This window comes from Fonsecaea erecta (assembly GCF_001651985.1).
Source record: "Fonsecaea erecta strain CBS 125763 chromosome Unknown Scaff13, whole genome shotgun sequence".
Taxonomy (NCBI): Eukaryota; Fungi; Ascomycota; class Eurotiomycetes; order Chaetothyriales; family Herpotrichiellaceae; genus Fonsecaea; species Fonsecaea erecta.
In genome coordinates, this window is record NW_017387256.1 from 653,415 (window position 1) to 676,487 (window position 23,073).

The 23,073-nt window shown below is 54.9% G+C and overlaps 7 protein-coding genes across 7 annotated transcripts; 5 read left to right on the forward strand and 2 right to left on the reverse strand.

The window, feature by feature from the left end:
• Positions 1-1,906: 1,906 nt before the first annotated feature.
• On the forward strand, positions 1,907-2,278 carry AYL99_11129 (hypothetical protein; the record flags this gene model as incomplete). Its single annotated transcript, XM_018842635.1, has 1 exon — positions 1,907-2,278. The coding sequence occupies one exon, from the start codon at positions 1,907-1,909 to the stop codon at positions 2,276-2,278; it is 372 nt and encodes a 123-aa protein (XP_018688048.1).
• Positions 2,279-3,171: 893 nt separating this feature from the next.
• AYL99_11130 (hypothetical protein) lies at positions 3,172-4,944 on the reverse strand (the record flags this gene model as incomplete). The annotated part of the gene is made up of 2 exons (XM_018842636.1): positions 3,172-4,531; positions 4,610-4,944. 2 exons carry the CDS (start codon positions 4,942-4,944, stop codon positions 3,172-3,174), a joined length of 1,695 nt encoding a protein of 564 aa, XP_018688049.1.
• Positions 4,945-5,434: 490 nt separating this feature from the next.
• Positions 5,435-6,463, reverse strand: AYL99_11131 (hypothetical protein; the record flags this gene model as incomplete). The annotated part of the gene is made up of 1 exon (XM_018842637.1): positions 5,435-6,463. The coding sequence occupies one exon, from the start codon at positions 6,461-6,463 to the stop codon at positions 5,435-5,437; it is 1,029 nt and encodes a 342-aa protein (XP_018688050.1).
• Positions 6,464-7,201: 738 nt separating this feature from the next.
• On the forward strand, positions 7,202-11,572 carry AYL99_11132 (hypothetical protein; the record flags this gene model as incomplete). The annotated part of the gene is made up of 1 exon (XM_018842638.1): positions 7,202-11,572. The coding sequence occupies one exon, from the start codon at positions 7,202-7,204 to the stop codon at positions 11,570-11,572; it is 4,371 nt and encodes a 1,456-aa protein (XP_018688051.1).
• Positions 11,573-12,864: 1,292 nt separating this feature from the next.
• Positions 12,865-14,139, forward strand: AYL99_11133 (hypothetical protein; the record flags this gene model as incomplete). Its single annotated transcript, XM_018842639.1, has 1 exon — positions 12,865-14,139. The coding sequence occupies one exon, from the start codon at positions 12,865-12,867 to the stop codon at positions 14,137-14,139; it is 1,275 nt and encodes a 424-aa protein (XP_018688052.1).
• Positions 14,140-14,987: 848 nt separating this feature from the next.
• Positions 14,988-17,000, forward strand: AYL99_11134 (hypothetical protein; the record flags this gene model as incomplete). Its single annotated transcript, XM_018842640.1, has 1 exon — positions 14,988-17,000. One exon carries the CDS (start codon positions 14,988-14,990, stop codon positions 16,998-17,000), a length of 2,013 nt encoding a protein of 670 aa, XP_018688053.1.
• Positions 17,001-17,650: 650 nt separating this feature from the next.
• Positions 17,651-19,202, forward strand: AYL99_11135 (hypothetical protein; the record flags this gene model as incomplete). The annotated part of the gene is made up of 3 exons (XM_018842641.1): positions 17,651-17,852; positions 17,989-18,917; positions 19,041-19,202. The coding sequence occupies 3 exons, from the start codon at positions 17,651-17,653 to the stop codon at positions 19,200-19,202; spliced, it is 1,293 nt and encodes a 430-aa protein (XP_018688054.1).
• Between the last annotated feature and the right edge of the window lie 3,871 nt (positions 19,203-23,073).

A 23,073-nucleotide genomic window follows, 5' to 3' on the forward strand; every position in this document is an offset into this window, starting at 1 on the left:
TGACCCAAAAGTGAAAGGCCTGGGATTTATGGGGTCAGATTGCAGGCAAACAATTGTATTGTTCAGGATCTGAGGCACGCAAGACGAATCGGGTCGGGGAAAGTCTTAGAACCAGATCGAAGGTCGCGGATTCGCCATTCCAGGGATTTTGGACCAATGGAATTCCTCAGCCTCAACCCACGGAAGCCGCCTTCGTCAGCCGCATTGCGATAAGTTGCTGCATAACTAGAAATGTGATGTTTCAACTGTGTTTGCCCTCACAAATTGAATATTATCTGAGTAGACCGTGCGTCTGCAGCAGCTTGTCTGGAGGAACGAGGTCCCCTGGCTCGAGCCTGCTAACAACAACTCGGTACGTTCGACAAGCAACAGTCCGGCGATCTACTACCTAGTACCGAGTACTTGACTAACCGAGACCCAGACCCTGAGACCCTGGCTCGTTCATATCAGCCAATGACGTGGATGGTCGGACTAATTTCTACGGACGAGACTTTTTGTGCATGCCTATGTACGAGGTACATAGCCTCAACAAAACAACAAAACTACAGTACGGACTGTCGATTCTGGCTCGTGAGTTCGACTTGTCCATTATTCGGCCCGGCAACACCCGCCACAAAATCTCGGAGATGCCTTCTTCAGGTGCAGGAGCAGCGCCACCAGGCGCCTTGTTGTTTTCGCAGAGGTTCTCAGTGTCGGAGCGGAAAAACATTGCGCTTTGGTCCGGGCATGGTGCGTCCACATCTAGGACAGTATGTGACGAGGATTCGCTCTCATTCTCAGGGGGCTTCACATGTCTGACAAAGCGCCTTGCCAACTTCCCATGTCGGTCTTGGGCGATTTGACGATAATCAGGACACGTCGAAGGTGGAGTTGGACAAGTAGCATCTGGATAATCCACGTTTGCCATAGGAGAAGTATCAATGTACATATAGCTAGAGTTCGGAGGCACCCAGGAGGGGTCCATTATTCAACAGGCATATGGTCCCGGAGCTCTAGAGGCCTAAGGAAGCGGGGAAGTGCAGCCTAACACACGCTCGGGCGCCTAACCAACGAGCCGCTAGCACCTACGAGTACCGAGTTCAGTGCCCACTAGCTCAGCGCCCAGGTCAACCGGGAAGCCGCCACTCAAGGCCTTGCAAGACAACATCTTCCACCATTTCAGATCCTGCCTGCGCCATCCATTGCAGAACAATCTCTCTCGCCGTCTCACTTTCAGCCTCGATCCCGTTGCCCTTCCGGAGCCGGAAAGCCGTCACTAGTGCCTAACCACATTGTGAAATAGCAAATGTATCCGACCGCATACAGCCTGTTGATGCCCGGTCGCTGCAGCCTCGAGGAGTTTCAATACGTGGGACCAATGCCAGACCTACAGTATCGACCACAGTCCCAGCTGGATTCCGAGTCGTCGCCCCCTGACCAACACCACTGTTTTCCCCTAGAAACCAGGCGCATGCACATGCGGGCAACTCTTTCAAGGTGTAGTGGGTATTTGCAGAATCAGTCAGCTGATGGAGGAACAGGACCAGCGGCTCCTGTGCAGCATCTAGCTTCCTTGTTCCTTGCCCGCAAACCATCCCCTGCTGAGAAAACAGACGTCTACCGAGTACTCTGATGAAATCTGCATTCCTGATTGCTTGCTCCGTCAGGCAGCTGGAACCCAACCTGATGCCCAACAAGGTCTAGTCCACACATGTCAGAGCTCCAGACAAGGTTTGCCACGTCGTCCGTCGCTTTGAGCTGTCCATCATGCTCTTTCTCTGGCCTTACACATCTTATAAGATTGTGAGGAATAGACCTCATCCTTGCTGTCTGAAGTTGATATATCGGTTTCGAAGAGGGTACACCTGCGTTTGGTGACCGTGTTGTGATCGAAAGTATACCAGAAAACCCTGTCTGTGCTACCATCATGGTTCGTTCCAACCACAGCCGTCCTATTCCCACGCAGGTCTGGGAGAAACACAAATTCACCATATATGAACTCTATGCGAGGCTGCCCCTGGATCAAGTCATGGCTGAAATGCAACAGAAACACGACTTCGCTGCAACGGCGCAGCAATACAAGCGACAACTAGGGAAATGGGGTCTGCGCAAGAACGTCTTGACTGAGTTGGACGTCATTGACGACGAATCAATCGCACGTGGAGGCAAGGTCTCCCAACGCCAGGTCCGTCGCTATCAGAGGACAAAAGAGCTGAAAACACAGAAGCCATCAAAGCCAAAACCGGCCACTCAACGTACTACCCGCTCACGGTCCACTCAGAAGCGAAGTGCGCTTTGAATCCACGGTATCAACGACCGCGGCCTCCAGTCATCTGCTTCAGAGTGACATAGCAGGGTGACCTGGCAAGGAATGAGTTCTCATTGAGCTCTAAGGAACTACTTCGGTACTACTCTATTTCCTGAGATGTATCCTTTTTATTAAAGGCCCATCAGCACACGAGTAGTGAGCAAATGAAGCGCAAGATATACACAGGAGCACCTCATCGTCCACGATATTTTCCGCCTCCAAAACACGACCCTTGTCTTGGTCCCAAGGCCTAGCACTCGCCGCATATCCTACACAATGCAACCTCTTCCGTTAGCTCGCATCAACATCTGACACGAGACATCACAGGCCCGCTTGCACAAGTCTGGACTGCCGTTCTACTTGCTGTCTTTAAAGACAGACAGGACGAATGACACATACTGCTGATCTGAATGGGACAGATAGATATAGTGGGAAAGCAAGGTACTCGCCGATATGAGGCTCAACAAGGGTTTTACTTCCCAGGTATGCTAACTCGGTTCCCGACTGGGCAAGGCTTATATGCTTCTTGCTTGCTTTCTTCTGAGCAAGGGGCAAATAGAGAGTGTATTACGCGTTGGTGGAGAATACGGGGACCGAGGAGGACACGAAAGTTTCCAATGTCCTGGCTCTGGTCCTCTGAATTCTGTCTGCTCCAATGTTCATCTCCTGGCTTGTGAGCCTCTCGGGTTTGTATGTACAAGTAAACATAGCTTGGGGTATTCGAAGGATGGCAGCAACGATCAGGGCAGGACATCACACCATCTGCTGCCGGGACAGCCCAACCCCCCCTGAGATGTTCAGCACCACATACATTCAGCCTTGTCTCTTCATCTCTCCTGAACTCCTCTCTGCTTGTCTCTTGCTTGGCCCCGGGTCATGAGCTGTCAAACGTGCGAAAAGCGTAGGATCAACCGATTGCTCCTGGGCTTGGTGGTGTACGCATCGACCTCCTCGATGCCTTGGTCGTCCACGATTTCCGTGACCCAGTTGCTGTAGATGGCCGAGACGAGCAACTTGATCTCCTGGATCGCCAGGTGGCTGCCGATGCACATCCTGCCGCCGGACCCAAAGGCCCAGAACCAGCGGTGCATCTCCCTCAGCTGCTCCTCGGACGAGTGCGACGGCAGCCAGCGCGCGGGCAGGAACGTCTCCGGGTCTGGGAACACGGCCGCGTTACGGTGCAGAGCGTACGGCATCGCCGAGACGCGCACGCCGCCCGGGATGTTGGCGTACGGGCCCAGCGTGCTTCCGCCAGGCACGTGGGGGGAGATACGTGGCTCGATGCCCGGGATGGGCGCGTGCAGACGCAGCGTCTCCATCAGTATGGCGTTCAGCAGCGGGAGGGCGTCGATTTGTTTCGGGTCCGGAAGCGCGAAGTCCTGCGTCGGGTCAGCCCCGGCGGGCAGCGGCCATTTGATCGGGGGCGTGAGCGTCAGCACCTCGTCGCGGAGTTGCTTCTGCAGGTCTGGATGCCTGCTCAGTTCCCAGTACAGGTACGTCAGGGCAATGGCCGAGGTCTCGTGCCCGGCGCCCAGCTGGTCCAGCATTTCGCTGTAGATTTCGGCGGTCGTAGTGTCGTCGTCGCCGCTGCTGCTGTTGTTGTTCTTGCTATCGTGCAGTTCGTCGTGCCGTGTAGTTGGCAGGATGACCTCGCCCGTCGCCTTACCCGCGTTGGGGTCCTTTTCGCGCAGCTTCGTGATGCCCGTCTTGAACTGCTTGTACACGACTGGCTCGTCGCCGGGGTACGGTGTGGAGGATGTTCTTTCCTGGGCGAGGAGGAATTTCTCGGCGTTGCGACACATGTTGGCGTTCCAGTCCTCGAGCAGCACATTCGCCTCGTCCACGAAATATGGCACCACCTGCAGCCCCAGACTCCGCGTCAGGCGCTTGAGCCACGGCGCCTCGGCCGAGAAGAACTCGTAGTCCCGGCGACAGTGGTACTGGTGGAGGATGTGTCTCCGGGTCGCCACGTCCTGGGTGAGGTTGGTCCCCGCGGCCAGGCCAAACTGGTACGCCGACATAAAGTCCATGGCGAAGGCGTTGTTCATGTCGTGCACATCGGCCGGTTTGCCCGTCTCGGAGAGTTTCTGGAGCAGCGGGAGGTAGCGAGTGGTGAACAGGGTATGCGAGTTCGCGGCGACTTGTGGGGAGGCGGCGATGAAGGACTTTGAGTAGACGTTGGCCATGGTGCGTTTCTTCTGCGAATGAGGCCCGTGGTGGATGGTCGAGAACATGTTCATGACCCTGGCCAGCCCCCCGGTTGTCAGTTTTTCCTTTTTCGAGCCCCGACCAGAACCATTGAAAGGGAGATTCTAAACATACCCATAGGAGCCAAACCTCTGGGGATACCAAGCATGCTTCTCCCAGGAGCCGGCGTAGATGGTCTTGATGCCGTTGTCCACGCAGTTGACGCTCAATTCGTTGGCGCCCATGCGGACCACGGAGCCGTGCTTCACATGAGCCGCATAGGTCACGGCGTTGTTCCTCTCCATGTACCGCTGGTAGGTGATCCAGGCATCTCCGAAGATGGGGATCGACCAGTGCGCCGAGGGAATGTGCCGCAGAGGATGGAACAGGAGCGGGTAGAGCAGGAATTTGTAGACGGCAAGCAAAGCCAGCGAGCCCAGCGTGAGCAAGGCGAAGATGGGCAGTGCCATTCTCTGGGACAGTCACAGGCTCAAATAGAGGGGCGAAGAGTGATAGAGAGGATAGGGACAGATGAAAAGCTGATCAGGGGCAAGAGAGTTGAGTGAGGCTTCTTTCCTTTTTTCTCTCTTCCAGGTCATCGACGGGAGATAAGTGAAGTTTCCCAACGGAAAGCGAAGCTAGGGCGTTTGTTTCTCCTCCGTTGCCTCAGTCAATGAGCAAGAACTCACCACACTGTACGGCACTCGGAAATGTGAGAAGAATCTGTCATTAAAACTGATCTACCCATACCCCTAATGTCAAGAGTAGGCGAGGCGTGTATTCACTTCCATCTCAGTCGCGCAACTCCGTGGCTTTGGGTTGGGCAAATCCGTGATGCTTCTCTAGCTCTAGGGAAGCAATTCAGACCGAGCAAAACGAAGGGGAGGATGAACATGTGCCACACGAACAGGAGCATCGTAGAAACCCCCGAGAACATGAAACATTGCCCGTTCGCACCATCTATAGAGTGCTGGCAACCTTCTGCTTGCCTTTTCCTTCGACAACGTCTCCCTCTTTCTCGTCGTCGTCGCCGTCGTCACTGTCCGTAGTGTCATCTTCGTCGTCAAACCCTACAAACCGCCGCACTGGTTGCTTGGGCTTTGGCAAGAGATGCGAGGGGATCTTGAGTCGGTTCTGCAAAACCCAGATGGCGTCGACATCTCCAGCTTCAGCTTCTGATCTCAGCCGGGACATGTCGTCTGGGTCCAGCTCCATCACATCTTCCTCGTCGCTATCTTCGTCACTGGCAGCGCCAGAGCCACCGCTGCCACTGCTATCTCCTTCTTGTGCCATGGACCCCTTGGAGTCTTCTTTCTCTGCACTTGCCAACAGAGCCATCTTCACGGCATTTCGCACATTCTCTCCCACCTCCTCCTTGGTCTCTATCCACTCATCACTGAGTCCTTTGCGCCGCCCGTCCGGACCCTTACCTGCTCGCATGTCGGCTTCCCTTTGTTCAGCGAGTTCGATGACCTGCTCCCATCTCTTGCGTCGTTCTTCCTTCTCTTTTCGTTCCATTTCCGGCTTCGTAGCCAAGTATGCTGCAAGATTTTTGGCCTCTCTTATTGTCCGCAGCCTTCTCCCGTCAAGATTGCGAGCACTCCCTGACGCTAGCTCGGCATTCTGCTTTTTCTTGCGGGCTGACATCCGGCCACCAGCGGCTCTGAGCTGGGAGCCAAACCCACCTTTCCCGCCCACCAGGGGCGCAGACAGCCGGAGAGGGAGTAGAGAGCTGCTGCAGACATTCTGGCGGCACGATGAAGAGGAGGTCAATTCTCCAACCGTGATCGCAGACGAAGGAAGTACACATTTATTCGGGGTTGAGGTCACGGTCAGCCGCGTGGTGTCTGGGAAATTAGACGGTAACAGCTCTGATATAGCGTCTAGTAAATCTGCGGTCGTCGAGGAAGCTGGCAAGCGAAGACAGAGCGTCTGAGGAAGCGACAGGCCGGGGAAGGTGGCTAGCAGGACATTGACGATGGGCTCCATCTTGCCACTCCCCTCTGCGTGGACCTGCGACAAAAGGAGCTGGAGCTGAGGATGCCCGATTCGATAAGAAGTCGGGGGTTATGGAGGCTGACTGCGGAGAGATGAAACTGACTTTGTAGAGGCGTGCGTAGTGGCTTGTTTGAAATTGTCGCAAATCACTTTCTTGTAGATGATGGTGCCTTGCAGCAAGGACCGCGAGCCAAGCTTGGGGGGTTTAAACACCGAGCTCCTAGCTGAATTAGGCTCACTAGCCAGAGCGTGTACGCTGAGGGGGGAAATTTAGGCGGCTAGAGGTAAAAACCGTTAGGCGGTAAGTGCCGGGAGCTGCAGCGGGGATCAAGACTTGCAGCTGTTTGCGGGCGTCGTCGTCTTCAAACAGCGGAGACTTTCTTTGATCAAGCGGGAAACTCTTCCAGACGCGTCGCAAAAAAAATAGACAAAAACAGGTCCGGTCGAACAATTGATCACCCCATTACCCTCTCAACCAACAGACACGTTGAGAACGCCAAAGAAAGGATCCTTCCATCTCTCGACAGGGTATCTATCCCTCATCCCATGAATCTCCCGCGAGAAAAGGGAGAGTGTGCACAGGCCCCCCAGAATCGCTCCACCGATCATCGTCGCGAGGCCTCAGCCCCGGCCACTGTGAGATCCGACCGACATTCTTGACGAACAGCTGCTGTCCGACCTCGTTGTCTTTTGTGATTCACAGAGTTATTCGTCCTTTTCTTACCTAATATGCCCTGGCAGCCGCTACCTCTGTCGTATGCGGTTGCCATCTATCCCTTTCAGCCGACGTCTTCCCCGTCCGAACTCCCTCTTCAGATTGGAGACCAATTGTATGTCATCGAGCAGGGAGGTAAAGATGGATCTTGGTGTCGCGGCTATCTGGTCGCGCCGCCCACCTTGCTGTCGGCATTGAGCCCTGGGATTAGGACCGCCGCCGACGCCCGGGTCTTTTCTGGCATCTTCCCCAAGTGTTGCATCGAAATTCGAGAACAACTGGGTCCTGATGTCGACTTGGTCGTCCAGCCAGGCCAGCCAAGGCCTCCAGCTCCGGTGCCCATGTTGAAAATCGGGGATGAATCTCCGACGTCAATCACTGAGCCATTGGTCGATGAAATCACCTCGTGTTTGCGAGAATGGTATATTCTGCATTTGCCCGAGCTGGTTTTGCGGCGAGAGTACCATCTTCTGGACCAGATGTCGGATATCACCACCCGACTCGACTATGCCAGGCGGGAACTATTGAACGATGTGCTCACCACTCAGGAGAGGCTCCAAGTCCGCCGGGACGCAGTGTGGGACCTGGTGCGAGGCAACAAAATGCTGAGCGGCGAGGTCATCGTCCGGGATCCGGCTCGACAAGGACGACTTTTGACTTCGCAGGACCCGGCCATCGAGCTGGCCAAATTACAGTCAGTCATGAGTGTGCTGGATACTACGCCGTCCGAAAAGTCCAAGGCGACTTCACTCCATCACTGTCTCCTTGAGGTCACGTCAGTGGCCGGCTCCGACCTGGACGCGACAACACTGAGTCTGGCTCTGTATCTCAAGGATGCAGATGGCAATCTCAAGCCCTTTTCAGAGACGTACAGCTCCATCGCCAGTTCCAAAATGAAGACACTCCTGTCGGATCTCAGCACTAGGGACGTTGGGGCCGATGACCGGTTATTCCTTGTAGCCAAGGTTGTGGTTTCAGAACCTCCACGAAAAGCCAAAAAACGAGTGATCGAACGACCGCCATCAAGAAACGGAACCATACTGGGTCAACGGCAGTTATCTCTGAACAGGCGAAGATCCAGCCTGATGTTTGGGAGGCGGCGGAATGCTGAAAGACCTCAGCCCAGCCAAAACGGTAGAACCACCCCACAACTCCAGGAACGAGCATCAACTCCGTCGACCATTGAGGAAGAGGAAGATGGCCAGCACAAGCCTTCAGGTCCCCCTGTCCCTCGGACCATTGGAGTGGGAGTTTTGGACATTGCCAAAATCATGAGGGATGGCCAGCCACGAGAAGAAAGCGTCACCATATGGTCTCCATCACAGCGAGACGACGAGAAGCCGGGGGAGCCTAGCGCGCTGGCAGCGCAGCTCCTTGACAGCCCTAGCAGGGCTCTTGTTTTATGCACACCGATCTCCAGCGTCAATTTCAATCTGACTCCTTACACTGCGCCTGAGGCCGACACCCTGATTAAGAACACGCCCACATCGATGCACATGATCACCAAAACTCAAAAGATGGGCTTCTCAGAGGCGCCGTCCAAACCACGGACAGACATCTATCTTACTTTGGGCAAAGCAGTCTTGGCCCAAGGGTCCTTTTTGTCCCACCCTGAGGTGAACGTGGCGCCGATAAAGGCACATTCATTGCAGAACCTACAACTGACCATGGAAGTGCGAGACAATGCTGGACGGCGTGTGGAGCATTGTATATTCCCGTCGTCGAACGGAGCCGGAGTCACTGCCTTTCGAACCAATGCCGTCGAACTCGATCATAAGTGGGATCAGACGCTATGTTTGCGAGTGCCAACCGAGAAGGTACCAGAAAGTCACTTGGTTCTGAGTATTGCGGATGCCCCAGAATTCCCGTTTGCCCTGGCCTGGTTGCCGCTGTGGGATAAGCAAGCCTTCATTTCTGATGGCAAGCACTCGCTCGTCCTACACGCTTATGATAAGATCACATCCAGCATCAACCACGGCCGCGGTGCATATCTATCCCTAGCCTGGAACAATGCCAACTACAAGACCATCCACGAAGGTTCTTTGGCAACGATCGCTTCCCTGGAAGTATACACTCTTCTCTGCAGCACCGAATATTCGCAGGATCGAACCTTGGTCAGCCTCATCAATTGGAAGCATCAGACGTCGGTCCAATTGTTGGACATCCTCCAGAAACTCACGTTTGTGCCAGAAATCGAAATCGTTAAGCAACTCAGAGAGGTGCTGGACGCGCTGTTCGGAGTCCTGGTCCACAAGTCGGGGGAGTCCAAGTTTGAAGACCTTATCTTCAACGATATTGTTTGGGTGCTCGGAATTGTCCATGATCGACGGTTCAACCTGGGTCCTCTGATTGAACAGTACACCGAGAATCATTTTCGCTTCCCCTACGCTGCGTCGTGCCTGATTCGTAGCTTCACCAGACTTTTACAGAGTGTATCGGACCCTCAAAGTGCCCGTGATATGAGATCGTTGTTCAAAGTTGGCAAAAATTTCATGAGAATTCTGATCGTGTCGTATCAACAACGACGCTTTGGATCGCAACCCAGGGACAACGATGAGAAGCATTCGAGTTTCAAGGAAGATATGCAGGCGATCCTCTTTGGGCTGCAGATGATGATGCGCAGTGAGACTCCGGCACTCGTTGGGAGTAAAACTCTCCTTGTCCAGAAGTTCCACGACTGGCTTCCCGAACTGCTACCAGCCTTCAGCAAAGAAGAAATGATCAAAGTGGCCGTTGACTTCATTGACGCTTGTGACTCGGCCACGGGGAAATTGCTGTTATACAGAATCGTTCTGATTCTGAACTACACCAAGCTTGACCAGGTTTGGGTGGACGAGAAAGACCGGAAGACGCTTGTTAAGCACTGTATCCGATGGCTTTCGCCGTACTGGACCCCCAACAACCGCTCCGACAACTGGCACGACCAGGTCCGATTGTGCTGCTCGGTCGTTGCTGAGCTCACCCGATTCCCGACTTCTCACCTGCACGACTTCATGCCGAAACTCATCACTGCTTACAACACCATCGCGGATGGACCGCCGGCGAGACGGCGGTCCTTGTCCCTCCTTTTCGCAGATTCCTACCCGTTCGTCAGCAAGCCGTCCGAAGCGAATGATCAATTTGACGAAGCGCTCGTGGAGCTCTCCTCTCTCATCTCCACAATCGCCAAAACGAAGCTCCAGTCGAATCTCAAACTTCAGGGACAGGATCTCACTGAGTACATCATCTCGACGCTCAGCGTGCTTCGGTCTCTCCTCAAAAACGACGCATTCCCTGCCTCGTGGCTTAGCCTGCATATCTACCACCACTCATCCGCTCTGACGATCTTGAACCACCTCTCCTCGCTCCTCATCTCTTCTTACCTCCCGACACCAGAGGATGCGGATAGCTTTCACATGCAACTGTGGAAAACCTTTCTCGATACTCTCCTCAAGCTCGTGTCGTCGCCTGCTTTGACGCTCGAACTCTTTCCCGAACAGAAACGCCGGGCCGTGTGGAAAATTGCTGGCGACGTGCGCCAATATGGTGCCGACCTCTTGCGCAAAGCCTGGGAGAGTTTGGGGTGGGAAGCGACCGCCGATGACCAGCGACGATACAACATCCGCAGATTAGGAGGCTATCAAGTGCAGTATGTGCCCAGCCTCGTGGCACCTACCATCAGTCTCTGTCTGAGCATGCACGAAGGCCTCCGCAAGGTGGCGGTGGAGGTCCTCCAAACCATGATCGTGAGCGAATGGGCATTAAGTGAAGACCTTGAATTGATTGAGACCGAAATCATCGGGGCGCTTAACTCGATCCTGAAAGCCAAACCGGTGACGGCAAACGAGGCGGTGAGTCGCAAAGTATTCATCGCAGAGCTGCTAGAATTGTTCTCCACCATTGCCAATCAGCCGGATGATGCTCTGTGGACTGCGCTCGAAGAATTGGTGGGGACCGTCGAAGAGTTGGTCGACCTGCTCACGAGCACCGATCCGGAAGACGAACAGTACTTGAGGAACTCGTCGACCGCCACCTCGAACCACAACGGGCATGCACGTACCAACCATCAACGGCCCGGCAGCAAGGACGCAGACTCGCAGACGTCCGAGGCTAAAGAACTTGCTCGGGCGAGGAGAAGCATTGATGGCCTGTCACCCTCGTCTCAGCAACAGCGACAGCAGCACGGGCGAGACCGTGAATACGGGGTCCACGCCCTGGAATGTTACAAGCAGCTCGCCGAGGAGTACGAGAGGAATGGCGATTATAAGAGACTGGCAAAGACGCACCGGGCGATTGCCCGCATCCACGAGGCAAGGGCAGCCAGTCGGTTTGGTGGGCGGGAGGCGAACGTGAATGGCTCAAGGATGGGAAACAGGGATGACGATGGAGAGGAGGACGAGTTATAGAAGCGTGTGGGCTGTGCAGAGAACGGAAAGCAAGATGGCATTGAATGGGTTTGATACCCTTGGGCTGGCCGAATTCGAGAGAAAAGCTTGGTGTTTGTGTGTTCTCGGAGCGACCTGGCTTTTCAACGATACCCCAACCTGTTTCCTAGACGAGGAGGAGGGCGTGGTAAAGGCAGAGGATTCCATTCTTTGATCCTGGGGGGTTTCGCCATTTTTTCCCTTGTCTTTACAGCTTTTGCGAGTGATTTCAATTAGCGAGAATCCGAGCCTGAATGGACATGTATGTCTGTCTCCCCTTTCTATTTCCCGAGACCTGTTGGGGAATTTCTCCTCCCTTCTCTTTTGGATACACCTTATCTAGACTGGTCAGACGAATATCGACAGCAGATCTCATCAGTCTGTCCTAAACTACGAAATTATGGCGAGTTAAGTGGGGGACGTATGCAGTCTGGATCGGGCGACGGATTGCAAGTGACACAAGTCCGACAGGGACATTTCCCACAAGAGAGAGATAGAGGGAGAGAGAGAGTCATGCCGTGTCTATCATGCATGCACGTCCACGGAGATGGGTCCCCCGTTAAACTCCATGCCCTGCATCGGGACGAAGACCAGGGCACTGCACTGTAAGGGCATGAGCTCGGTGAAGCGAGTGTTCTTTCGGTCGAGACGGAGACTCGAGCCACGCATCTGGCCGAAGTCATGTACCATGTTTACTTTGGTTTCTGCCTGCCTACGATAATAGGAGGGAGGGAAGTCGTTAGATCCAATGGACAGATAAATAGACGGGCGACCATCTACCCATCTATCTCGTCGTTCTTCTTCTTCTTTCAAAGGGTCGTTCTCTGTCTGTGTATCCTTTTCCTCCTCACGCCTCAACACAATACATACCAAACCTCCTCCAATTCAAGGTTCGGCGACAAACTATCAATCCCCTTCGCCCGGCTGGCTCGCTCGATCAATCGGCCGAACAGCGACAAAGACGCCCGCGCCGGAAGGGATTCCGTGATGGGTGCGTGACTGACTGGCTGATTGATAAGATAATCAGGCAGACAAGCTCTTTTTTTCTCCATCCCACCAGACGGGACGGCGGTCGAGGGGTGGGTGTTTAGCTCCGCAGGCCGCGTTGCCGTGCGTGCGTTCATTGATTGAGCGATTCATCATTTCTACAATAAATTAGGACAAGGAGAGAGAGCCTCATGCCCTCCCAATCCACACCTGCACCTACACCTACACACCCACCTCCTCCCTCCGGCTCCTCCTCCTCTAAACCCCGCGCCCTCAAGTCCTCCAGCATGTCCTTCCTCCGCAACGTCAAGACCTTCCTCACGCCCTCGTCGTCGGGGTCGCACCTGGCCGGCGCCGCCGACAGTGGCGGCTTCACCACCGCAAAAGCCGAGACAGACCTCTTCCCCGCGACGGACCCGGCGGTCGACGGCGACGAGTGCCTGCACGACTGCGCGTCATGCACCGTGCACTACCCGACCAAATTCTCCATCGATGAGAGCGACCGGCTCTTCGGCCACGTCAAGGGCTTCAACGTCCATTTGCTCGTCGGCACCGGCAAGTCCGACTGGGTCCGCGACGTCACCGACGAGAAGGGCTCCGTCATGCAGGCCGTCGGCAAGGTCGGCCTGGACCTGAGCGGGAAGCGTGGCCGCGTCATGCTGAGCGCGAGCAACTTCCCCTCTGGCGAGGAGTGTCACGGCGACGCCGAGGAGCCCGGCACCAGCGACTGCATGATCCTCCCCAGTTGGGTCGTGGTCGAGAAGGTCCGGCCCAGTCAGGCCGCCAGACTCATGAAGGAGGTCGTGGACAGAAGTGTCCGGAATGACATGCCGGTCGGCGCGAAAAGAACAGAAGTGGTCAATGGGAATGGCCATGTGCCGTCGCCCGCTGCGGGAGAGCGTGACCAGAAGACTACTACTACCACTACCACCACTACGACAGGGCCGCAGAACGAACAAGAGCGGGACGACGTCCCGGACGTGGCTGGTTTGCAGATTGGAGGCGGCGCGGAACAATCATCACAGCAAAACAGCTCACAGCAGCAGCAGCAACAATCATCATCACAGAATACAACGCTAGACCCGGCACCACTGCCGCCATCCATCTCCTCGTCCTTCAAAGTCCGCCCGATCCCTCATTCCTACCTCATTCTCATGTGCAGCCAAAAGACCCGCGACGCCCGGTGCGGCCAGTCCGCACCTCTCCTCCGCAAAGAATTCGAGCGTATCCTCCGCCCCATGGGCCTCTATCGCGACCTTCACGACGATCGACCCGGCGGCGTCGGTATATATTTCATCAGTCACGTCGGTGGCCATAAATACTCAGCCAACGTGATGATTTATCGCAGACAAGGACGGAAGAAAGAGGTGGGAGGGGACGACGTTGATCTGGACGGGGAGAAATTGGAGAAAGAGGCGGTACAACTGATTTGGCTCGCGAGGGTGAGGCCGGAAGACTGCGAAAACATTGTGCGATACACAGTTTTACAGGGAAAGGTCGTCAAGCCCCAGAGGCAGCTAAGGGGTGGTTTCGATCGCGAGAGAGGGGTGACGAGTTGGTAGAGCTCTGCTTGCACATACTTTACAAATACATGGGTATTGCCGTGAAAACGGTCATGGTCGCACAGCGTGAGGCATCGTATGGGACTGGGTCGCATTAGAATAGCCATAGATGATAATATAAACCCCGGGCACCGTCACTCGAGATTCTGCAGCTCATCAGTAGTGGCACTTTAAAGCAACATTTTGCGAGATTCTATAAGTCTGGTTTGATATCTTGAGGTTTGGAATGTAGACAATAGTCTTGGTTTTGCCCAATGATCATGCCTCGACGAGGCTCAAATACACCAAGCTTGGGAATAAGACGTCTCCCCCTACTACCTCAGCCCACCGAGCTGACAAAGTCCCCGTTCGGAAGGAAAGCCCGAGATCGCGAGGATCTCAAGGGCCCCCTTCGTCCCAAGAACCGAGCTCAGGAAATGGGCCGGCCCTCCCCGTGAAGAGAGGGCGAAGGATTCGGAAGGGTTGCTCTCAGTTCTGTCGACCGGGAAATAAGACATTAATGGGGGTGCTGTTAATGGCTCCGCGAGAATGGTCGAGACGTCACAGGCACTGCGACCTCACACTACCACGCGATGGGTAGGAAGGGAGCGTCTGCGACACAGAACTTTTGGATGAAGGAAAAAAAAGGAAGAAAAGAAGGAGGAAACACAGAAGATGTTTTAGGGCGCTCGAAAAATTATGCCAAGATTTCAATAGCGCTAAGACCGATCTGGTTAGGGGGACTGTAGATTGCCTGGTCGCCTCCGCGGGCCGAATTGTTCAGAACTTCTTGCCTGCGCTGGCTGACCGACCTGCTATCTTCATCAATCGGTATCTCTGTTGGCAATTCTCCAGAATCGCCTCGAACCATGGCTGCCCCGGCGGATATCGAGCAGATGAACAAGCTCAGAAAGAGCCTGGGCCTCCCCTTGTTGAGCGTAAGTGGACAACCTCCACAGTCATCTGAAGGACCAACATTCAAAGAATCCCGAAGAAGAAGAGACGAGGACGCCGACAGCGACGACCAGTATGATGATCCGGCATCCACCCTCGAGACCCGCGAAGCCGCCGGGTACGAGAATTGGAACCAATTGCGCGAGGAGGAGAAGAGGCGCGCTCTCCGCGAGCAGCGGAAAAGGGAGATCCAAAGACAACGGGACGCCGAGGCCAAGAAGAAGAAGCTCGAGGGTAAGGGCCTGGGAGATGTCGATGACGAGGGCGATCTGGACACAAAGGCCTGGTTGAAGGGCCAGAAGAAACGGCAGTCCAAGATCGAGCGGGAACGTGCCGAGCGACTAGCACGGGAACTGGCGGAACGTGAGAAAGAGGCAGCCGTCGAGTACACCTCCAAGGACCTTGCTGGAGTGCAGGTCGCGCATGAAATCGGTGATTTCGACGAAGGCATTGGAGAGCAGATCTTGACGCTGAAGGATACGGAGATCGGCAAAGGGGATGACAGTGAGCAGGAAGACGTGCTGGAGAATGCAGATATTGTGGCGAGAGACAAAGTCCAAGAGAAATTAAAACTCAAGAAACGGAAGGCCTACGATGTCAATGACGACTCTGAAAAGGGACTTTTGGCACAGTACGATGATAAGAAGCGGAAAGCGTTCACGTTGGATGGCCAGGGCGCTACTATTGAAGAACGCGAGGCCAAACGCCAACAAATCGGCGAAAAACTCAAGAATACTGTCAGCCTGGACGTCCTCAAGGCCGAGCCGGTTTCGGACTACTTGGAGATCAAGATCAAGAAGCCCAAGAAGGAAAAGAAGAAGTCCAAACGCCAGAAACTGGTGGATGAAGATGATGATATCTTCCCCAAACAGAACAGTGGCAATGGCGATTCCATGGAGATCGATTTCAGAAGCACTGCTCCTGCTCCGACGAGGTCTCGAGCTGCAGATGATCATTTTAACGATGACGAAGATCTTGCGAGTGCCCTTGCAAGAACCCGGGCCGCAGTACTGAAGAAGCAGAAACGAAAAGCCGAAGACATTGTCAAGCTACTGAAACAAGAAGAGAACGGCGAAGCTGAGGCGGATGGAGAGGCCGACGTTGGCCTTGTGCTCGATGACACCACCGTCTTCCTTGACAACCTGTCTTCGCGGCCAAGGGACGAGCAGCCTGAACGCAGCGTGAAGAAGTCCATCGAGAAGGTCGAGTCAGAGAGTCCCGCTCGGCAGGTGAAAGTGGAAGATGAAGACCACCCGATGGGCGAGGCTTATAGTGGGATTGAGAACGAGGAGGAGCTCCTCGATCGAATCAAGCGCGAACGTTCAACCGTGACGCCAGAAGTCCCGCACACAGGTCTCGAAGAGGAAAAGACCCTCGATCAGGGCGTGGGAGCGGCTCTCAGTCTTCTCCGGCAACGTGGTATTCTCAAAGAGAGCGATGCGGGCGAGCGCAACTCTCTCTACAAAGATCGGCAAAAATTCATCATCGAGGCGCGTTTGCGCGAGCACGAGAATGAGATGAAAGCTCGAATGCAGCGTGAGAGAGACCGCCAGTCGGGCAAGCTGACAGGCATGTCTGTCAAAGAACGAGAAGAACATGCACGCTGGCAAAACACTCAGCGAGAGCACCAATCTTCCATTCAAGCTGCAGCCGCCTTCAACCGAGAGTACAAGCCGGATGTGCAGATCAAGTACGTGGACGACGATGGCAGGATCATGAATCAGAAGGAAGCTTTCAAGCACCTGAGCCACCAGTTCCACGGGAAGGGTAGCGGGAAAATGAAGACAGAGAAGCACCTCAAGAAGATTGCCGAGGAGAAGAAACGCGAGGCGACCAGCATTCTGGATAGTAGCAAGGCTACAGGAATGATCAACGCTCAGGGCACGATGGGCAAGAAGAACAAGGAGGCTGGCGTAAGGCTGGCGTGAATACGGAGTATGCATACAGGGTATAACATAAGGGGATGCCTGATCGTTGGTGAGGAGCAGAACAGATCATTATTGGGTGGGCGGGTGTCCGTGAGCCCTCGGGGAAGCTTGGAGACAGGCACCACGAGGTAGAGCTTGCAGTTATTCCGATGGGCTGCGAGCCCCTAGAATCAATCATACCCATTGGCCGCACCCAGCTATATCCACACCTAGTGCCTGGTGGTCCGCCCACGCTTTGGGGTTCCCAGGGAACGCGCCCTTCCCCCAAGTTTCAATTCCAGGTACCGAAAAGGCAAGGCAGCAAAAACGTAATTGAAATTTTTTGGAGAAGCAATTTCACGCAGACAGTTTGAACTGCACCAGACAAAGACCATTCTATCCATCCACACCCATATCATCCAAGCTCTTTCAGATTTCATCTCTTCGTGTCTCTCATATCTCTAATCATTCTCCAGGGATCCCGGAAGAGATATATTGGGTTCTCTCTGCTGTCTCTCGTGGACTCAAGTACCCTTGAGTCATTGTACAACAAGCACCTTCCCCCTCAGACCAAAGGAGCTGGAGCTTGAGCTTGCGCTGGCTTTTGCTCCGAGATAGAATCTTTTCTTGCTATCTGTCTTAGAATCTCAGCTTTTCTTCCACCTCCAAACATGCTCTCGACCCTCCGACCAGCAGCTGCTCGCTCGGCTCTGCGCCACCAAGCTGCGACCGCCACGCAGGCCATCCGCATCGCGAACGCATCGACATGGGCGAACGTCAAGGAAGGCCCTCCTGATGCCATCTTGGGCATCACCGAGGCCTTCAAGAAGGACAGCTTTCCCGAGAAAATCAACCTTGGCGTCGGCGCATATCGTGAGTGAGCACCGCAGACGGAAATAACACGTCTCCCTCTTCGTCCTTGCTTCTTGTTCTGTACCGGAATAAGAAGAAGAAGGCACACATGCTCATGGAAGCTGCTGACATTCTATTCTCTGTGGTCTCTTTGCAGGCGACGACAAAGGCAAGCCCTACGTCCTCCCCAGCGTGCGTACCGCCGAGCAGAAGATCGTCTCCTCGTCCCTCGATAAGGAATACGCCGGCATCACCGGTGTGCCCTCGTTCACAAAGGCCGCGGCGCTGCTCGCCTACGGGCCCAACTCGAAACCCATCCAGGAAGACCGCGTCGCCATCACCCAGTCCATCTCCGGCACCGGCGCGCTGAGAATAGGCGGCGCTTTCCTCGAACGCTTCTACCCGGGCGCAAAGACTATCTACATCCCCACCCCGTCGTGGGCGAACCACAAGGCCGTCTTCTCCGATTCGGGGCTCGAGGTCAAGCAGTACAAGTACTACAATAAGGACACCATCGGGCTGGACTTTGACGGCATGATCGCGGACCTCAAGTCCTTCCCCTCTGGCTCCCTCGTCCTACTGCACGCCTGCGCACATAATCCCACCGGCATTGACCCGACACCGGAACAATGGCAGCAGATCGCTCAGGTCATGAAGGAGAAGTCGCACTACCCCTTCTTCGACATGGCTTACCAGGGCTTCGCGAGCGGTGACACCAACAAGGACGCCTACGCCGTGCGCCACTTCATCGACCAGGGCCTCGGTCTCTGTCTCTCGCAGTCTTTCGCCAAGAACATGGGTCTGTACGGCGAACGGGTCGGCGCCTTCAGCATCGTGTGCGACAGCGCCGAGGAGAAGAAGCGCGTGGAGAGTCAGATCAAGATCCTCGTGCGGCCTTTGTATTCCAACCCTCCGGTCCACGGAGCCCGGATTGCCAGTGAGATCCTGAACGATGCCGGCTTGAACAAGCAGTGGCTCGGCGAGGTCAAGGGCATGGCCGACCGGATCATCGAGATGAGGGCGCTGTTGAAGAAGAACCTCGAGGAGCTGGGAAGCAAGCACAACTGGGACCACATTACGAACCAGGTATGTATCAGAAGCCCGAGGAGGGGCTCGGGAGACAATCGTTTCTCTTTCTTTGCCCTCCCCTCCCCAGCATTTTGCACGGCTACGATGGATTGAACGCTAACATGCGCGCTTTTCTTCTAGATTGGCATGTTCGCCTACACTGGCCTGAAGCCTGAACAGATGGACAAGTTGGCAAAAGAACACTCGGTGTACGCGACCAAGGACGGACGTATTTCCGTGGCGGGCATCACCACGGACAACGTCAAGAGACTGGCCGAATCGATCTTCAAGGTGACTGGTTAAGATACACTTGAGAACTCGTCTATGTTTTGGCATGAGAGGGCAAGAGGTGTTGGGTAGCCGTGGAGCTTCAACACTGGAAGGTCGACGATTCATGCATGTGTGTGTGTGAGGGGTGGAGGGGGGGGGGGGGGTGCGAAGACTGCTGCGGCGGTCTGGGTGTGCGGGGGGGTGTGGGGGGGGAGCTTCCAGCAGCCAGGGAGAGGGGGGCGGGGGGCGAGGGGAGGTAGAGACCGGCGCACTCGCAAGAACAGAGAGACAGGCGGCTTAGCGTTCCCAATCTGCACGTTCCTGCTTCATGCTTTCACAGCAGCAGCACCCATGTATCAAAAATGATGGCGGGCACAGGTCCAGCATTTTACTATCCGGGGATAGAACACGGAGGGAGGTGGTGAGGCGAGGGGCAAAAGTCATCACACATAGATTAGAAGGAGCAAAGCATGAAAGGGAAGCATACATGACATAGATTTTGGTGAGGTGATGACAGATCAGATCATCTGAGATCAGTTGCCCCCGGTCGCTTTCCTTCATTCCTTCCTTCCTTCCGTCGTCTCATTAGTTTCGCATGAACACGGAACATATATATACGTACACACACAGAGAGAGAGTAGAGTATTGTTGGAATTGTGTTTGTCATTCTGTTTCAGAACCTGCGGGAGGGAGTTGGTTTGGTGCCACCCTCTCTTTCTCTCTGTATCTCCTTCCTCTCACTTCTACTTGTACCTGGACATGTTCATAGGTATGTAAGTCGAAGCCTTTAACCGAACTTTACCTACCAATGGTGGGTGCCTTTGTAAAAGAGGGTTTCTCGTTTCCGACCGACCAATGAGAGGGAAAAGGAGAGAGAGCGAGAGAGAGAGAGAGAGAGAGAGGGGGGCGGCGGAACATGTTCCCAGGACAGTGGGAAGGTAAAAGCAAACGAGAACAAGAGTGAGGTGCCCGCTGCCTGCGATGGCTTGGTTGGTTTGCTGCTTGGTTAGCCCATTCCAGTCCAGTCGCAATCCGGGCGCGCGGGCGCAGGGGAACACGGCACGGAGATGAGTACCGGAGAGAGGAGATCGATCATAAACCACAGAACTTCTCAAAAAGTAACCGAGATATGTAGTAGAATGCCAAGGTTATTTATTCCCCGATAAGTCTGGTGGAAAAGGGAACATGAGCTGTTTATACTTGTCCTCGGAACAGATCGTCGAGAGCCGTAGGAGAGCAGAGCCCTTTTGGGCCTCCTCCTCTCTTCTCTGCAGCTATCGAAGTGGCCATGTGGGCGACATGGGGGTAACATGCAACTAAGAGGACGATGTCCCGGTTTACCTTTGGTCCAAGGGGACCCCTATACAGGGTGTTCCGGCATCGATTCCCAACTGCAGAGATGGCTACTGGCTGCCGCTAGCCCTCACCGCTGAATGCCTCTGGGCTTTCCCTTGCTTCGATTGCTGGTACCCCAAAGGTCTCCTCAGGCTGGCAGGTCCCGCGGGGGCAGACGGTTCCGGCCGCAGTGGAGGGAAGACCGTTGGAATACCAATACCATGAAGCACCAGTTGACCTTTTGTTCGTATTTCAGCAGCCAGCCAGACCAGACAAATGCCGGTCAAACTGCGTTTTGGGAACTCCTTGTTGAAGGTGGGGAGACGCTGGGTGCTTTGTCCGGAACATCTTTTCTGGCCTTCCCTTCGAGCTCCCGGTCTTCAGTGGCGCAAATCCTAGGGCCCTGGCGTGATGCCAGCCGAATGGACGCCCAGCTGCGGGTTGACATCATTGGCTCCGTGGCCCCTTTCGCCTCTGCTTGCTTTTCGTTTCTTTTCTTGCAGCTTCAGTGCCCGCGTGGGCTGTAATCCCACATGGGACCAATCAAGCCTCATCCAGCGCTTAGGTGACCCCTTTGGAGAAGACCTCGTGCTGGCGGCTGCCATATACTCGTCGTGGGCTCTCCGTGTTGCTGTTTCGATCGTCTGTGCGCCCGTGCGACCGTGATGGGACCCTGGATGTCCGTCGACGTCATCGCGCAGGGTAGAATTGAGGCAAAATCCTTGACGTCCGAGGGAGACAGCGTAGCAGCAACTCACGGGGGCAGGGTCAGTTGGTAAAAAAACGAGGGGCAACGGTCCCTCCAACACCTCCACCGCGATGGCAACTAGCTACCCTCCCTCCCCCGTGGAATTTTCGAAGGCTGGCGGCGCAGAGCGGCGGACTGAACACTCTGCCCAGAGGGAATGAATTGTAGTTGCACAGGCCATGCCGTCAGCTTTCCCAATTCATGCTGTATCAGTGTCGATCTGCCGTCGTCCTGGCCGGTAACACGACTGTTTCGGGGATGGACCCAACTGTGCGGCTGCTCGTTGGCTCCAGCTTCTGGGGAGTCTAATATGCTCCTCCTGCAGGATAAGAGGAGTGGCAGCAGACTCGTGGGCGACCACACACACCCAAAAAGCATTCCACCTTCCGAAGTCCACTAAAAGTGCTGGTGGTGGCCGGTGCGATTGGGGAACCACAAATAAGTCACCTCATCTCTTGAGTCACTTGTTCTCCGTTCCAGCAGGGTATTCCCCACGCGACAAGCCACCGGTCAGCTTACCGAGGCCGAGATACGAGTTGGCTGGGGCTGGAAAGGACGGGATGTGGTTCTGTCTCTGCGTAGGGAGGGATAGGAGGAGCAGGAGAAAAAGTCTGGTTTGGTTTGGTTTGGTTTGGTCTGGTCTGGTCATCGGAAGGGAGGAGGAGCGAGAATGAATAATGGGTCTCTGTCGAGACGAGAGACGGGCGACGGGGACGGGGACTGGAGGTGGGATGGGCGGGTATCTCAGGCCGTTCGTGGCTGTCTGCTTGCCGTATCTCTCGCTCCCTCTCTTCTGATATTACCCATAGGCTCCAGTTTTGTTCCTTGCCGTCCTGTCCCTAGCCGATTGAGGTGTTGAAAATCCCTTCAGCCTCGAACTGGTCCATGGTTGTAGAGCAGGACCCCTCACAGTCGCCAAGCAGACACACTCGTCCCCGGATTTCTATCTCTTTGCCCTCAGCTCAACATCATCACCATCTCTGCGGGTATACCGACAAGGGTGCTTCGGACACGGTCGAGTTTCAGGGTCCTCCTCCTTTCTTCCTTCTTGTTCCATTCGTGTCTCTGGCCGCGTGCCAGTGTGAAGTGGGATTGTGCTTGGCCCCCGCTTGCTTTTGGGACGACGACGCTTTTGGTGGTTGATCTGCGTTGCCGGACGGAGATCTTGGGCTCGGTTGCTCGCGAGACAAAACGCATATCGCAGGCCAGCAACCATAGGGACGTAGCCGGTTGACCCGAGTTTCGCACAAGAGAGCAAGGCCTGGTGAGCCTGAGGTACGTTGGCAGGGGTTGGTGATGCCCCTCTTCCCCAGTAGGGTGTCTAGTCGCTGTTGTGCCGCCCTTGTAAAAAAGACAAAAAAAAAGGTCGCAGAGGAAAACAAGAGCCCGCCAGATCTGTTCCTGATATCATTTTGCAGGTTATTGCTTGCTGTCCCTGTTCAGCCTCAACCCCCGGTCGTGGGTGAGAGAAAAAAACATCCAAATTCCAACGACTTTTTGGGTGCCCTGCCGCCTCCCTTCGCCGCAGACTCGAGCATCTCCATCTCTGTTCCTGGTCTTCAGGATCAGCAATCGACGACGACATCGGACGTACGTCACGTCCCACTGGTCCTAACCCAGGCTTCATTCGACCTTTGTCCCTTTCCAATTCGCTCCGCTACCAACGGCTGCCGGCTTCGTCTTCTGGCATTTTATGACACTCCAGTGTGTTCCTTCCTCCATCTACAATCTCATCGTCGGACCCTCAAGCGAGTTGATCTTTTGCTGATTTCTGGTTGCCAAAAAGTACTCAACCCCCCTTCCCCCCATCCTGGTCGTGCC